The following is a 14,534-nucleotide window of genomic DNA, read 5'->3' as shown; positions in this document are numbered from 1 at the left end:
TCTTTAACAGGCTCTGACATCACTGATCTTGGATCAGCCGACAGAGGTCACACCTTTAACAGGATGTGACATCACTGATCTTGGATCAGCCGACAGAGGTCACACCTTTAACAGGATATGACATTACTGATCTTGGATCAGCCGGCAGAGGTCACACCTTTAACAGGCTCTGACATCACTGATCTGGGATCAGCCAAGAAGAGGTCACATCTTTAACAGGCTCTGATATTACTGATTTAGGGGCAGATGTCATTTAGCCTCTAGCAGTACCACTTCGCTGAAAATGAATACAAAACGGGGTTTTGGTTAAAAAAAAAAAAAAAAAAAAAAAAATAGAGGTGTCTAATTATATGCTTTTGGATATTATTTGTAGTTTTTTTTTGTTTGAGCTCTGTTAGACTCCCCAGTTAATTTTTTTCTGTTCCTCATGGAATAATGCGTATGACATTCTGAAAACTTCATACCTTCTCTCAAAGTTTGTTCATACCAAACTTTCAGATTACTCTTAAATTGTAATTTGCCTTTGAATGTTTTCTAGTCCCTTTATGGTTTTTACAGTTTCAGCTGGTTCCATTAGAAACACTGCCACCTTGTGGTGTAGTTTTAAAATAGCATATTTCTACCGGCAAGTGCAGCAGTCAGTCTCCTTTATTAATATGAACTTTCTGTCATGTGTTTTCCAAAGCTGTACGTGCTGTGCATTTGAACCCAAAAAAGATATTACAATGAAACTGCTTTGATCAATTATTTAAAAACCTTCTGTTTGTTTGAAATAAGCTCAGTGTTGTTTTCAAATGTTCTGTTTGCCCTTTTTTGGATAACAATCTTTATCGGCAACTTTTTTGAACATTTTAATAGCTCAACTGCTTGTGTACTTGTCTTTCCAAGTAACATTTATTTTTACCATCTTCCCAATTTCACCCTTGTCGCCCGAGACCCACCATACGCTGGTCAGGACTTAGGAATAAAATAAATTAAGTTCGCAGGAATGGAAACTATAATGTACAGATTGCAGGAAGTATATATAATGCGTTGCTTAATAAGCCACTGTCTGTTTTATGGCTACTTCAACAAGCGCTGGGTAAGTTGTAACTGTATCTCTGAGTCTCTTTCTCTCTTGACGTAGTGTTGGATCTGTCTACATACTTAATGTTAACTTGAACTACAAAAGAGTTTCATATGTTTTGTACTGTGTGGTTTCCATGCCCCTAAATGTTTGCTAGACCTCCAATACCAGTGCTTTGCTTGCATGTACAGGTTGACTGCAGCATGTCATTTAAAAAACTTTTGTTTGTGCTCTTGGTAAGCTTAATAAGCTACAGAAATTGCAAAGAAATAATCGTAGGCATGTGTGGTAACATTCACCATCATGAATTTTGCCACTTTTTTGTCAATTTTGTTTGACCTGATGCACGTATTATCTCTAAACTTTGCAAAGAGGTATAAAATGAGACCACATCTGTCCACATCTCATCCGAAGTGTCTCTCTGCTACTTCACTCTAATTTTAAATGAGATGTTACTTGATTGCTTCTCATTTAAATTTAGCATAAAATGCTCTCTGGTGGCACCAGACCAGTGTCCGTAAGCTAGCTCACATTAACCGTGCTGCGATGGAACGTTGACAAACTGCTTCCCTGTTTCCTGCTTTGCCAGGGTGACGACGGCTATTATTGGAGACTGATGTTTTTATGTATTTTTATTTTTTAAATAACTTTAAATACGTGAATATATTTGATCCACCGTCCATCCAGTTTGAGTGTTAATCTAGCTATTTCTACCTGGTTCAGTATGTATACTGAGAATATAAATATTTGAGGAAATAAGATCTTATGGAGTGTAGCGTGTTGTGTCCTAGAAAGATGAGGTACATTTTTACACAGAACACACCCGGATAACCTCCTCGGATATGGCTTGTCCTGTTCACACACACTGCAAACATGGTTATAGTTGCTTGAGAATCTCTCGGCTCCAAATTTCACTGATCATGGTGAGGGCGAAAATATGATGTTCATGCAATATGAAATGTTTATATTACTTGATCATTTTTTTTCCCTTTTTCACCTTCTCTCTCTGTGTTTCTCTGTCGGTCTCTCTCATCCTCTTTCTCTTGTTCTCTTGTTCTCTTCTCCTCTTCCCCTGTCAGTCACATCGCTTCTTGATTTGCTTTATTGGCTTGACAAACATACATTTGTACTGCCAAAGTATATACATATTACATAAAATGCATTTCCTCTTTCCTTCTCTCTCTCTCTCTCTCTCTCTCTCTCTCTCTCTCTCTCTCTCTCTCTCTCTCTCTCTCTCATCCTCTTTCTCTTGTTCTCTTCTCCTCTTCCCCTGTCGGTCACATCGCTTCTTGATTTGCTTTATTGGCTTGACCAAACATACATTTGTACTGCCAAAGCACATACGTATTACATAAAATGCATTTCCTCTTTCCTTCTCTCTCTCTCTCCCTCCCTCCCTCATTATTTGAAAGGCTGACATTCACCGGGTCCCCGCAGTCTTATTGACCTTGCCTCTCTCTCATTTGCATCCCGCATTTTTCATGCCGCGGAATATGGCGTTGGGGGACTTTTCCATCATTAAGTGAATTTACAGCGATTTCCTTATGTGTTTTCTCCAAGGGACGGGAGTATGAGCTGCACATTAAATATCCATTAATACCTCATTATCCCACTGATAAGATTACCGCGATAATGAGGCGGAGATTCTAATTGTTTCACTTCGGCTGGTGCCAGTCACTCCATCACGCACCTGAAAGACGGGGCGCGGGGCGGATTCTACCTGGAGGACTGTAAACAGGGCCGGCGGGGGAGAGGGCCTCCCGCCGCCACGGCGGGGCCGCGCGCCGGCCCGACACCTGGAGACCGTCGCCGCCGCGCGGCGGGAACGGCGGGAGGCCCCCGGAAACGGAGTCCCGCGCCCCGCGGAGCCGGAGCGCGGGCGTCGGCCCGTGCCGGAGGGGGAGGGTGCGGCTCGACAGAACGCCGGTTGAGGGGTTTGTTCTGTCACGCCCGCCTCGCTGTTCCTGCCCCGCCCGAAAACCACCCCCCCCCCTTCCTCTCCTCGTTTCCGAGGGGTTACGGGAGCTGACAGTGGTCACCGAAGGACGCGCCTGGCTGCGTTGGCGGGGGGGCGGGGGGGCGGGGGGGGGGAGGGACAGGAGGGTCGGGGGTTAATTTGGCCGTGACTAATGCTTCACCTCGTCATCAACCCAAAGTCACGGGTGGAAGGCTGTGGGGAGGTGGGGAGAAGAGGGCGGGGCTTTATAACTGCAGTTAACCCCGCCTCCTCCCTCCCCCCCCCCCCCCCACGCCGGCGCTCTGGTCTTACCGTCTCCCCTTGCGGTGCCCGTGACCCCTTGCTGTTATGTGTCTGTTCTGTTGCCAGGGGCGACGGTGGAGAGCATGCTGGGTAGCCTGCTCTGCCTGCCCGGCTCGGGACCGTTGCTGCTGGACCCGTACGGCTCCACCATCTCCGAGACCACCAGCGAGGCCTGGAGCGTGGAAGTGCTGCCCAGCGACTCGGGTGTGTGTGTGTGTGTGCGCGTGTGAGCAGGTGTGTGTGTGTGTGTGTGTGAGTGTGTGCGCGCGTGTGTGCATGTGCACCTGTGCGTGCATGTGCGTGCGCATGTGTGTGTACATGTGTGTGCACGTGTGTGCGTGTGTGTGCGTGTGTATGTGTATCTGTGTGTGTGTGTGTGTGTGTGTGTGTGTGCATGAGCGCGTGTGTGAAGGTTTTGTGACATTGCCGTGTGTATGTGAAATGTATGTGCGTGTATGTGTTTGTATATCTGTGCTTACATAAGCATCTGCGTGTCTTCGTGTTGGTTTGTGTTTGTGTGAGAGCGTGTGCGTGCGTGAGAGTCTTTCTCCCTCTCTCTTTCTCTCTCTATTTATATACAAAACGCGCACGCCCGTAAATAAATGTTTTAAATCTGTCGGTGTGCTAGCGAGCGCTTACGCTCTCTGAGGCCCGCTCCTGCGTCTCCAGGGTAACGGCCGGCTCTGTCATCCTCCTGGCGAGCGGCCAAGGCACACCTGCAGCCACACCTGCGGCGGGAAACGGGCCGGCCGCTCCAGCCACGGCGGCGGCGGGGGGGTACCGCGCTCGCCTCGCCCGCCGTACCGGCTCCTTATCCCGCAGAGAGGCTGCCGAGCCGCGGCGCTGATGTCCTCCCTGGGCACGCGCTGCCGTTTCAGAGGCTGAACCGCGTACGGTGCGCTTCTCCTCCAGCGCAGATGCGGCCGCTCCACAAGTTATCTCTCGCCGCGCCGTGCTCGATAATTCAAAAGGTGATTAATAGCGCGTTTCGCGGCCCCTGCTTGTGAATGTTCCGCCGAGCGCCTCGGCCTAGGGTAACCGCTCGGCGTTGGCAGATTGCGTGCGGCGGGATCGAGAAATGGAGGGAACGAGAGCGGTGCGTTCTGGAACGGGTTTGGAGCTCCCCCGTGTTAACCGCGGTTCGATCGCCCCGGTCGCCTAACGGCGCCCTAATGGCCGACTCCGGGTTAAGGAGCTCACCTCGTAACCGGGGAGGTTGACATCCGTACCCCCGGACCGAGGTACTTAACCGGGATCGTTCCGGCGAGCATCGGGCGGCGTAAGTGGATAACGAGCGCGCGGGCGTGAGGCGTGAGGCGTGCGCTAAGCACGTCCGTAATGGGACGCGAGGAGACGCGGCAAGAGCGCTTAGGGGTGAAAACGCTCAGCGTCGATGCTGGAGTGAGCGCAAGGCGGGCTTTCTGAAGGCTTTGCTACGGTGTGTTAAGTGACTGGTTATGGATGGTTTGGTTTCTCGCCGGTCCCTCGGTGGGTTGAGCCCGTCTGAGGAAACCGAGCCTGTTTGGACAAAAGAATATCTCCGGTCTTCGTTCTTGCTGTTTCTTTGCTCTGTCCTTGTCTACATCTCCCTCATTCTTTCATTCTCTGAATCTAACACTCTTTTTTTTGCCCCCTGTCTTCGTCATCCTTTATCTCTGGCTGTTAACTACTGCTTGTATTTTTTCCATAGACTGCGTTGTTGCCGTTCTCGTTGTTAGTGTTAATCAGTTTAACCTTCAGGGTCCAAGTTGAACTATGCGGTTGTTCCCTGCACTTGGACCGGTACTTCTCTCTAGGGGTTTCGACACACTTGTTCCTGGTTATGGTTATACACTTTGTTGTACGTCACTCTGGATAAGAGCGTCTGCCAAATGCCTGTAATGTAATGTATTCGTTCTCTTTCATTCTCCCCAACCCTTCTTCTCGTTCATCTTTCTCCTTGCTTCTCTCCTCTTTTCCGTCTCTCACGCCAGAGGAAGGGTGGTTTCAATCTCTGCCCATTTACCCGTCTGTGATTGGACAGCAGTTTAATTCTGCGAGGATGGGAGCGATCGATTGTGCAAACGAGCATTTTTGGTTGAATGAGTTGTGAGGGCCGTCGACAGGACAGCGCTGTGGAAATGAGATGTTAATGGACTGCGGTTTAGGGCAGGGGGCAGTTTGCCAAATTTGTTATTTCCCCAGAAAAGTGCTCCTTATTAAATTTGCTACGTTATTAAAGTTGCTCGGTGAAAATGTTTTTAAGCACGGAAACTAATGAACTTCTGGGATTGCTTGCGATGTGCTGTGATTTCATTTTTTGGGGGCTGGGATGCAGGTGCTGTTTTTTGGAGTCAGGTTCAAGCAGGTTGATTGTTCTCAAAGAAAAAACAGCACACTAGCAATCCAGTGTGACTTTGGGACGCTGTCTAGTTTAATCTGGTCTATGCTTCTTGGGCAATCAGCAGATGAGTCACTATAATTTTGTTGATAGCGTATTCCTGACCCCTCGTGAAACAGTTTATCATGAAGATGAGTGACGGGCCAGCTTGTCCATTTTGGACACATGGCATCCTTGGTACCTTTTTCCATGTGGGGTGTCCAAATCCCTTTTGAATTTTGGGAGCATGTTGCTGGTGGCCTTTCCACAACTCTCCCCTCAACCATTCCACTGACATCTGAAGTCCTGTTGCTGAATGAGACTTCCTCCCTCGGTTTGCCATCGTGTTAGTCGCATATTTTCTTCATATTTAGTGAAGAAAACGATTGATACAAGATGGAAGCCACGGCGTTCTTTGTCTCTCTAATAACAGACACTCGGTTGTCTGGATGTGGTGCACGTTGAGGTGTCTGTTGTCTGTTTTCGCGGTACTTCAGGGAAGAAACGTCAAGTTGTAGTGTGACATTGCCGCTGAGCTTGAAAGAATGTTGTGATATCTTGATGAATGCCGGTTCATTTGGCATCAGTTCCTTATGTTTGTAACTTTTATTTTTTTAATTTATTTGTTTATTGTCTTTATGCCTCTGCCAAGGAGGTTATGGAACAGCGTCTGTCCGTCCGTCCATCCATTTGTTCATCTGTCTGTGGCAGACATAACTGGAAAATGAACAGCTTGGTTGCCATGAAATCTTCTGTGGACATTCATGTTGCCAATTTATTTTGTTTGTTTCTTGTGCGCAGTTTGGTCACTTTCATGTCTGTTTATGTCTGTTTACCAGCATGCCTTTTTGTGTTTGTGTTTGTGTTTGTCCATCCATGCAAATGTTGTGTGTGTTTGTTTTTCTGTGTGCGTGTTTCTCATATGTGCGTGGCTGTTCGACCCATCTGGAGTGTGTGTGTGTGTGTGTGAGAGAGTGATTTGTTGTATGTCTCCATCCAAGTACACTTGAGCGTGCGCGTTTGCGTCTGTGCCTCCGTGGTAACACGCTGTGTTTATTTTGGGGTCCCCAGAGGCCCCGGACCTGAAGCAGGAGGAGCGTCTGCAGGAGCTGGAGAGCTGCTCCGGGGTGGGGAGCACCTCCGACGACACGGAGGTCCGGGAGGTCAGCTCCCGACCCAGCACCCCCGGCCTCAGCGTGGTCTCAGGTACGCAGCGCCTTTACCCTTTCACCTTTCACCTTTCACCTTCAGCCTGCGATCTCCACTGCGCGTGACATGCTTTCCTGTCTCTGCCCGGTGGGCCCGTACCTTTGCGTCGGGCCTGGCGGGTGCCCGTGCGGTGGGCGGGATTTGAGCGGCTGTCACTCACAGGGGTAGTCGGCCCTTCATTAATCACGGTTTAGACGGATGGATGGTTTTTGCCGGTTCCCCCGGTTATCACTCTCCCTGTCGGCGTGTCCGCGTCCGTCCTGCCCCTCGGGGGTTCTGACGCCAGTTTAGGGCTCCCCGCTGGCGCTGGGGCGGGGGCCGGGAGAGGGGGGCAGTCGGACACAAGCTCTGGGATGGCCCGCTCCATCACTCCCCCCCCCCCCCCCCCCCCCCCCACGCTCCTGTTGCTCTCAGTCTGGCCAGCTGTTACCCCTGTCCTGTCTGATAAAGAGTCTGAACCCCCAACCCCTGACCCCCCCCTTCTCACCCCCATGTCTGTACCAGGGCAGACAGGCACTCCGGATGGGCTCAAAAACCCTCTTGAATATTTGATTTGAATTTGAATTTGAATCGCCAGTTATCCATGCAGATAGTTATTCATATAGGTGAATGCTCCCCTCTACCAAAGGATTATCTCATTGGCTATTTTCTCGCATTTTAGCCTAGTTTATGGTTATAAATGGTTAATGCATTATTAGTAGTATTGTTAGAATGCGTTGTTGATGGCTAGCAAACGCGTTTTTTTGGGGAGTGTAAGGTGTGCCGTCTTTTGAAAGATGAACGCAACATTTCAGTATGCAACGTTGAGGTGGGAGGGTAACTTAACGACAGTATCGATTGTTGCCCTTGGGTGAAATTTCAAGAGCCCTGGACTCCTTCCTTATGTAATTTCTACTAACTTATGAATATTGACCAACTGTCTACAATGTATTTTTTAGTAACGTTCACAGTAGTTATTGGTCCTTTATTGATCATTAATAAGCGTGATATGTTTTGAAGTGTTGCTGAATTTTCACTCTCAATTGGGGCATTATTAAATGGTAAATGGTAAATGGTAAATGGACTGCATTTATATAGTGCTTTTATCCAAAGCGCTTTACAGCTGATGCCTCTCATTCGCCAGAGCAGTTAGTGGTTAGGTGTCTTGCTCAAGGACACTTCGACACGCCCAGGGCGGGGTTTGAACCGGCAACCCTCCGACTGCCAGACAATCGGTCTTACCTCCTGAGCTATGTCGCCTCATATTATTCACGGTGCATGCCTTTTTCGTGTTTTGTTTTTCTTTCTACGGTACGCCCGCGCTGAGCAGGCGTAAGCGCCACCTCGGAAGACATCCCCAACAAGATGGAGGACCTGCGGTCGGAGTGCAGCTCGGACTTCGGGGGGAAGGACTCGGTGACCAGTCCAGATGGGGAGGAGTCGGCGCACGGTAAGGGGCGAGCGGCGGGCCCTCGCTCAGCCGCCCGCGTGGTGCCCGTCACTCCTCCGTCGGACCAGGCGGGCCAATCAATCGCCGTCGCCGCCCCTACGGGGGCCCAGATCCCGCCCCCGCCCCCGCCCACACAGCTCGAGCCTCCTCCACCACAGAGCGCAAATTCTTACGCTGACTGTTTGAGAGACAATGCTTCAGATTTGTGTTTAAATTCAAATTGAGGGTCAAAAAATATTTATATGAAGTTATTGTAATCACATTTTTACAGCCTGCACTCTCTTGCATTTGCATTTTTGTCAACAGTCAATTTAAGCTTTATGACCTTATTATTGCAAAGTAAGGTCCTGTTCTGTGAGCCCAAGGGTCAGGCTAGTAAGTGTGTAAATGCAAACAGTGGTGTGGTTGAGCTTAGACAGTGTAAGTGCTAGTAGAGGTATGGTTGAGGTTCAGCTGAGTAGTGCTTCTAGTAGAGATACATTAAACACAGAATGAATGTAAGTATTAGCAGAGGTATGGTTGAGGTAAGTGAGTATAAGTTCTAGCAGCAGTGTTGTTATAGTTGTGCTGAGTGTAAGTTCTAGCAGCAGTGCTGTTATAGTTGTACTGAGTGTAAATTCTAGCAGTGGTGCTGTTATAGTTGTACTGAGTGTAAGTTCTAGCAGCAGTGCTGTTATGGTTGTACTGAGTGTAAATTCTAGCAGCAGTGCTGTTATGGTTGTACTGAGTGTAAGTTCTAGCAGCAGTGCTGTTATGGTTGTACTGAGTGTCAGTTCTAGCAGCAGTGCTGTTATAGTTGTACTGAGTGTAAGTTCTAGCAGAGATGCTGTTATAGTTGTACTGAGTGTAAGTTATAGCAGTAGTGCTGTTATAGTTGTACTGAGTGTCAGTTTTAGCAGCAGTGCTGTTATAGTTGTACTGAGTGTAAGTTCTAGCAGAGATGCTGTTATAGTTGTACTGAGTGTCAGTTTTAGCAGCAGTGCTGTTATAGTTGTACTGAGTGTCAGTTCTAGCAGCAGTGCTGTTGTAGTTGTACTGAGTGTAAGTTCTAGCAGCAGTGCTGTTATAGTTGTGCTGAGTGTAAGTTCTAGCAGCAGTGCTGTTATAGTTGTGCTGAGTGTAAGTTCTAGCAGCAGTGCTGTTATAGTTGTGCTGAGTGTAAGTTCTAGCAGTGGTGCTGTTATAGTTGTACTGAGTGTCAGTTCTAGCAGCAGTGCTGTTATAGTTGTGCTGAGTGTAAGTTCTAGCAGTGGTGCTGTTATAGTTGTACTGAGTGTAAGTTCTAGCAGTGGTGCTGTTATAGTTGTACTGAGTGTAAGTTCTAGCAGCAGTGCTGTTATGGTTGTACTGAGTGTAAGTTCTAGCAGCAGTGCTGTTGTAGTTGTACTGAGTGTAAGTTCTAGCAGCGGTGCTGTTATGGTTGTACTGAGTGTCAGTTCTAGCAGCAGTGCTGTTATGGTTGTACTGAGTGTAAGTTCTAGCAGCAGTGCTGTTGTAGTTGTACTGAGTGTAAGTTCTAGCAGCGGTGCTGTTATGGTTGTACTGAGTGTCAGTTCTAGCAGCAGTGCTGTTATGGTTGTACTGAGTGTCAGTTCTAGCAGCGGTGCTGTTATAGTTGTACTGAGTGTAAATTCTAGCAGCAGTGCTGTTATAGTTGTGCTGAGTGTAAGTTCTAGCAGTGGTGCTGTTATAGTTGTACTGAGTGTCAGTTCTAGCAGCAGTGCTGTTATAGTTGTGCTGAGTGTAAGTTCTAGCAGTGGTGCTGTTATAGTTGTACTGAGTGTAAGTTCTAGCAGTGGTGCTGTTATAGTTGTACTGAGTGTAAGTTCTAGCAGCAGTGCTGTTATGGTTGTACTGAGTGTAAGTTCTAGCAGCAGTGCTGTTGTAGTTGTACTGAGTGTAAGTTCTAGCAGCGGTGCTGTTATGGTTGTACTGAGTGTCAGTTCTAGCAGCAGTGCTGTTATGGTTGTACTGAGTGTCAGTTCTAGCAGCGGTGCTGTTATAGTTGTACTGAGTGTAAATTCTAGCAGCAGTGCTGTTATAGTTGTGCTGAGTGTAAGTTCTAGCAGTGGTGCTGTTATAGTTGTACTGAGTGTCAGTTCTAGCAGCAGTGCTGTTATAGTTGTGCTGAGTGTAAGTTCTAGCAGTGGTGCTGTTATAGTTGTACTGAGTGTAAGTTCTAGCAGTGGTGCTGTTATAGTTGTACTGAGTGTAAGTTCTAGCAGCAGTGCTGTTATGGTTGTACTGAGTGTAAGTTCTAGCAGCAGTGCTGTTGTAGTTGTACTGAGTGTAAGTTCTAGCAGCGGTGCTGTTATGGTTGTACTGAGTGTCAGTTCTAGCAGCAGTGCTGTTATGGTTGTACTGAGTGTCAGTTCTAGCAGCGGTGCTGTTATAGTTGTACTGAGTGTAAGTGCCAGCGGAGGGAAGGCTAAAGTTCTCCATTTCTCTCTCTCTCTCCAGGAGGGCACCACTTGACGTCTCCCCCATCCCAGGCCGAGTCCCTGCTGGCCATGTTTGATCCCCTGTCTTCCGCAGAAGGTAATCTGCTTACAGCCGGCATCATTAACTCCCCACTAATGGCACGGGCTCAAACGAACAGCATGGAGGGGAAAAAAATAATGAACACGACAACCTGTGTCTCTCTCCGTCTCTCCCCCTCTCTCATTCTTTACCTCCCTTCTCCCCCCCTCTCTCATTCTCTACCTCCCCTCTTCCCCCTTTCTCTCGCTCCTCCCCTTCCACCCTCACTCTCTCTCCCTCTCTCCCCCTCTTCTTCCCAATCACTGGACAGTGTTATTGTACCATAAATAGACATTTGGATTTACTTTTTTTGGGGGTCTGGGCATTTTGAGGGTCGCTCGTCTGGGGTTGGGCGAGGATGGGGCGGCGGTGTGTTTCTCGAGCCCGGTTTCCGGGGCGATCTGTGGGACGGGGTCCGTGCCCCGCGTTGCCGTGGAGACAGTGCCAGGGAGGGAGCGCGGCAAGGTGACGCGGCGGCAGGTTGCGAGACCTCACCGCGGGGCAGGCTGGCACGGGCCCGCACCGTCTGACTGCGCGCGCGTGCGGCGCCAGGCTGGCACCGGAAGGCGTTTTCGGGAGGGAGAGCCTACCCTTGGAACAGGTGGCCTACCCCGCACCCCAGGCGTGCCTCTCTCCCCGGCAGAGCCCTCTCCGGCGCTTCTGGAACTTTCCCCGCGCTCGTCCTGTCACGTGTGCGCGCTAGTCACACGCGCATCTCAGGAGGCTAATGAGAGAGCCCCAGATTCTGAGCGGCGGGGCCCAACGCCCAGCACTTCCATTTATTCCCATTACTGGCCTATAGCAGCTGCTCTTATCCGGAGGGACATGAACAACTGCGCTTTTATGCGGTGCCCATTTATATACCTGGATATGTACCGGAGCGGTTTAGATTAAGTGCCTTTCTCTGGGGTACGATGGCAGGATCCTACCTGGAAATGGGACAGTTCACCTGCGGGCTCCAGTCATCGAGTTATTCCGCTTGTGTGACCCCGGCGGCCTGACCCCTGTGACATCACTGACCTCCGCCCCCCCCCCCCCCCCGCAGGTTCCTCCACGGGCACCATCGTGAGGCCCAAGGTGCACTGCATCCGGCCGCCTCACCCTCCGCCGGACCCGCCCGTGGCGGAGCCGCGCCACGCCCTGTTCGGGCCCCACGGCCTGGCGCAGGCGGAGCTGGAGCTGGCCAAGCAGCGGCACTCCTACCCCGACCGGCTGGTGCGCAGCCGCAGCTCGGACATCGTCTGCGCCGGCCGCCGGCCCACCAGCGACCCCGGCCTCAACCGCCGGGCCACCGTGGAGGAGCGGGACCCGGCCCCCGGCTTCTCCCTGGGACCCTCGTCCTCGCCCAGCAAGGACTCGCTCAAAGGAGACGTGAGTCCGCCCTTAATAACTGTGACCCTCTTGACCTCCCCGTTGTTTGTAGTGATTTTACCTTTGCTCCACCCCCTTCTCTTCCCCATTGGCTGTAATGATTCTGACCCTGCTCCACCCCCTTAGCTTTCTCATTGGCTGTAATGAGTCCGCCTTTGCTGCACCTCCTTGACTTCCCCATTGGCTGTATTGAGTCTGCCTCTGCTCCATCTCCTTGACTTCCCCATTGGCTGTACGCATGATTGCTGATGGTCCATTTTTGTGCATAGCCACGTACAGACAGAGTTAGATACTGTAAAGGTCATATGTGCACCTCTCTGACCCCCGAATCTGGTCTTGAACAGCATGTGGCTACTAGGTGGCCCACCGCTTGTCATTTGAGTCTGTCACAGCATAAAATCATTAGACCCAAAGATGAACTGGCTCAAGGAATCTTGGGTAATTTCCGTTTTCTCTGCTCGCAGGAGGAGAGGAAGGACAGCGATGACGAGAAGTCCGATCGCAACCGACCGTGGTGGAAGAAACGCTTTGTCTCGGCCATACCCAAAGGTAACCTGCGGGGAAATTTCTCTCTCGTTATCACTCGGTTTTAGTGACCTGTGTTTACATTCACACTACTGATTTTTACCATTCTTTAACTGGGTGGATTGGGGAATATGGCTTCACAGTGTCTGCATGATGATGTTAAACCCCTTCCCATCATGCATCACGGTATCTTTCAGTTTTATGGAGTAATGACTCCAAATATTATAAAACTTTGCAGCATATTGACTACCACAGCTTAAAATATTGCTAATCAGCTAGCCCCTGCAAACTTTAAAAACTTTATTGTTCTGGCGCATGTTTGTTTGACATAATTCTGAATGTATAACGGTAGCTGAGAGGGATGTGGTAGTGCTGTGTCCTTCTGCAGTGATTCACACTCCTGCCCCTGTGAATGGTAGGCTCTGCATGTCAGTCTAACTGTACTGTAGTACAACAAAGAAGCTATTAGTCAAGCAGTCGTTTAGTATAAAATAATATTTAAATATAAATATAATATAATTGATGTTAAAATAGAGGGGTGAAAGATAAGATCCTGCAGGTCTTGTCTGACTGTGACAGCGTAGGCCGCGGCGTTCTGGGGTTTGCACGGTATTTGGTGGGAGCTGTGTGTGTGAATGTGTCTGTTGTTCCTCACACAGTGCTGTACTGGACTGCAGAAAGCGAAGGACCAGGTAACACGCTGTAGCTCTGCTGTCGTGCCCTCCTCCCCCCCCCCCCCCCCCACTCCCCTCGCTGAGCTGAGCTGAGCTGAGCTTAGCTGTGAGCCACGCGGCAGCCTGGCGCTCGAGCAGCCGTCGCCACGGCCCGAGGCCACGCCCCCTTTGCCATAGCTACGGCCGTGTTGTGACGTGGCTTATTTTGCAGGCCCTCATTTGTGTTTCGTTTCGCTGGTTTCTTTTTGCATTACACATGGCAGTGCATCGAGTGAAGAACTCTTTATTAGCATTACCTACGTTACATGTGCTGGTGTACCTGAGGGGAAAAGCCTTTATTAGCATTACATACAGTAACTGTGCTAGTGTACCTGAGGGGGAAAGGCCTTTATTAGCATTACATACAGTAACTGTGCTAGTGTACCTGAGGGGAAAAGGCCTTTATTAGCATTACATACAGTAAGTGTGCTAGTGTACCTGAGGGGGAAAGGCCTTTATTAGCATTACATACAGTAAGTGTGCTAGTGTACCTGAGGGGAAAAGGCTTTTATTAGCATTACATACAGTAAACGTGCTAGTGTACCTGAGAGGAAAAGGCCTTTATTAGCATTACATACAGTAGATGTGCTAGTGTACCTGTGGGCAAAAGGCCTTTATTAGCATTATATACAGTAAATGTGCTAGTGTACCTGAGGGGGGAAAGCCTTAATTAGCATTACATACAGTAGATGTGCTAGTGTACCTGAGGGGGGAAAGCCTTAATTAGCATTACATACAGTAGATGTGCTAGTGTACCTGAGGGGGATAGGCCTTTATTAGCATTACATACAGTAGATGTGCTAGTGTACCTGTGGGGAAAAAGCCTTAATTAGCATTACATACAGTAGATGTGCTAGTGTACCTGTGGGGAAAAGGCTTTTATTAGCATTACATACAGTAGATGTGCTAGTGTACCTGTGGGGAAAAAGCCTTAATTAGCATTACATACAGTAAATGCGCTAGTGTACCTGAGGGGAAAAGGCCTTTATTAGCATTACATACAGTAAACGTGCTAGTGTAACTGAGGGGAGAAAGCCTTAATTAGCATTACCTACATTACATAAGCTAGTGTACCTGAGGGA

General features: G+C 49.2%; 1 protein-coding gene across 7 annotated transcripts in view; it reads left to right on the top strand.

Annotated features, from left to right (window-relative positions):
• gapvd1 (GTPase activating protein and VPS9 domains 1) overlaps positions 1-14,534 on the top strand; it is a 62,620-nt gene that overhangs the window by 30,791 nt on the left and 17,295 nt on the right. For 5 of the 7 annotated variants that reach the window (XM_035436007.1, XM_035436006.1, XM_035436004.1 and 2 more), the window contains 7 exons: positions 3,393-3,530; positions 6,757-6,891; positions 8,204-8,323; positions 10,784-10,861; positions 11,889-12,214; positions 12,679-12,763; positions 13,399-13,431. In XM_035436007.1, coding sequence (XP_035291898.1) covers positions 3,393-3,530; positions 6,757-6,891; positions 8,204-8,323; positions 10,784-10,861; positions 11,889-12,214; positions 12,679-12,763; positions 13,399-13,431 — 915 coding nt within the window. The remainder of the gene's footprint in view (positions 1-3,392; positions 3,531-6,756; positions 6,892-8,203; positions 8,324-10,783; positions 10,862-11,888; positions 12,215-12,678; positions 12,764-13,398; positions 13,432-14,534) is intronic. The other 2 variants (XM_035436008.1, XM_035436005.1) reach the window with 1 other exon arrangement.

The sequence above is a fragment of the Anguilla anguilla genome, chromosome 10, assembly GCF_013347855.1.
Source record: "Anguilla anguilla isolate fAngAng1 chromosome 10, fAngAng1.pri, whole genome shotgun sequence".
Lineage (NCBI taxonomy): Eukaryota > Metazoa > Chordata > Actinopteri > Anguilliformes > Anguillidae > Anguilla > Anguilla anguilla.
The sequence above is the reverse complement of the archived record's forward strand: the minus strand, read 5'-3'. Positions and strand labels throughout refer to the sequence as shown.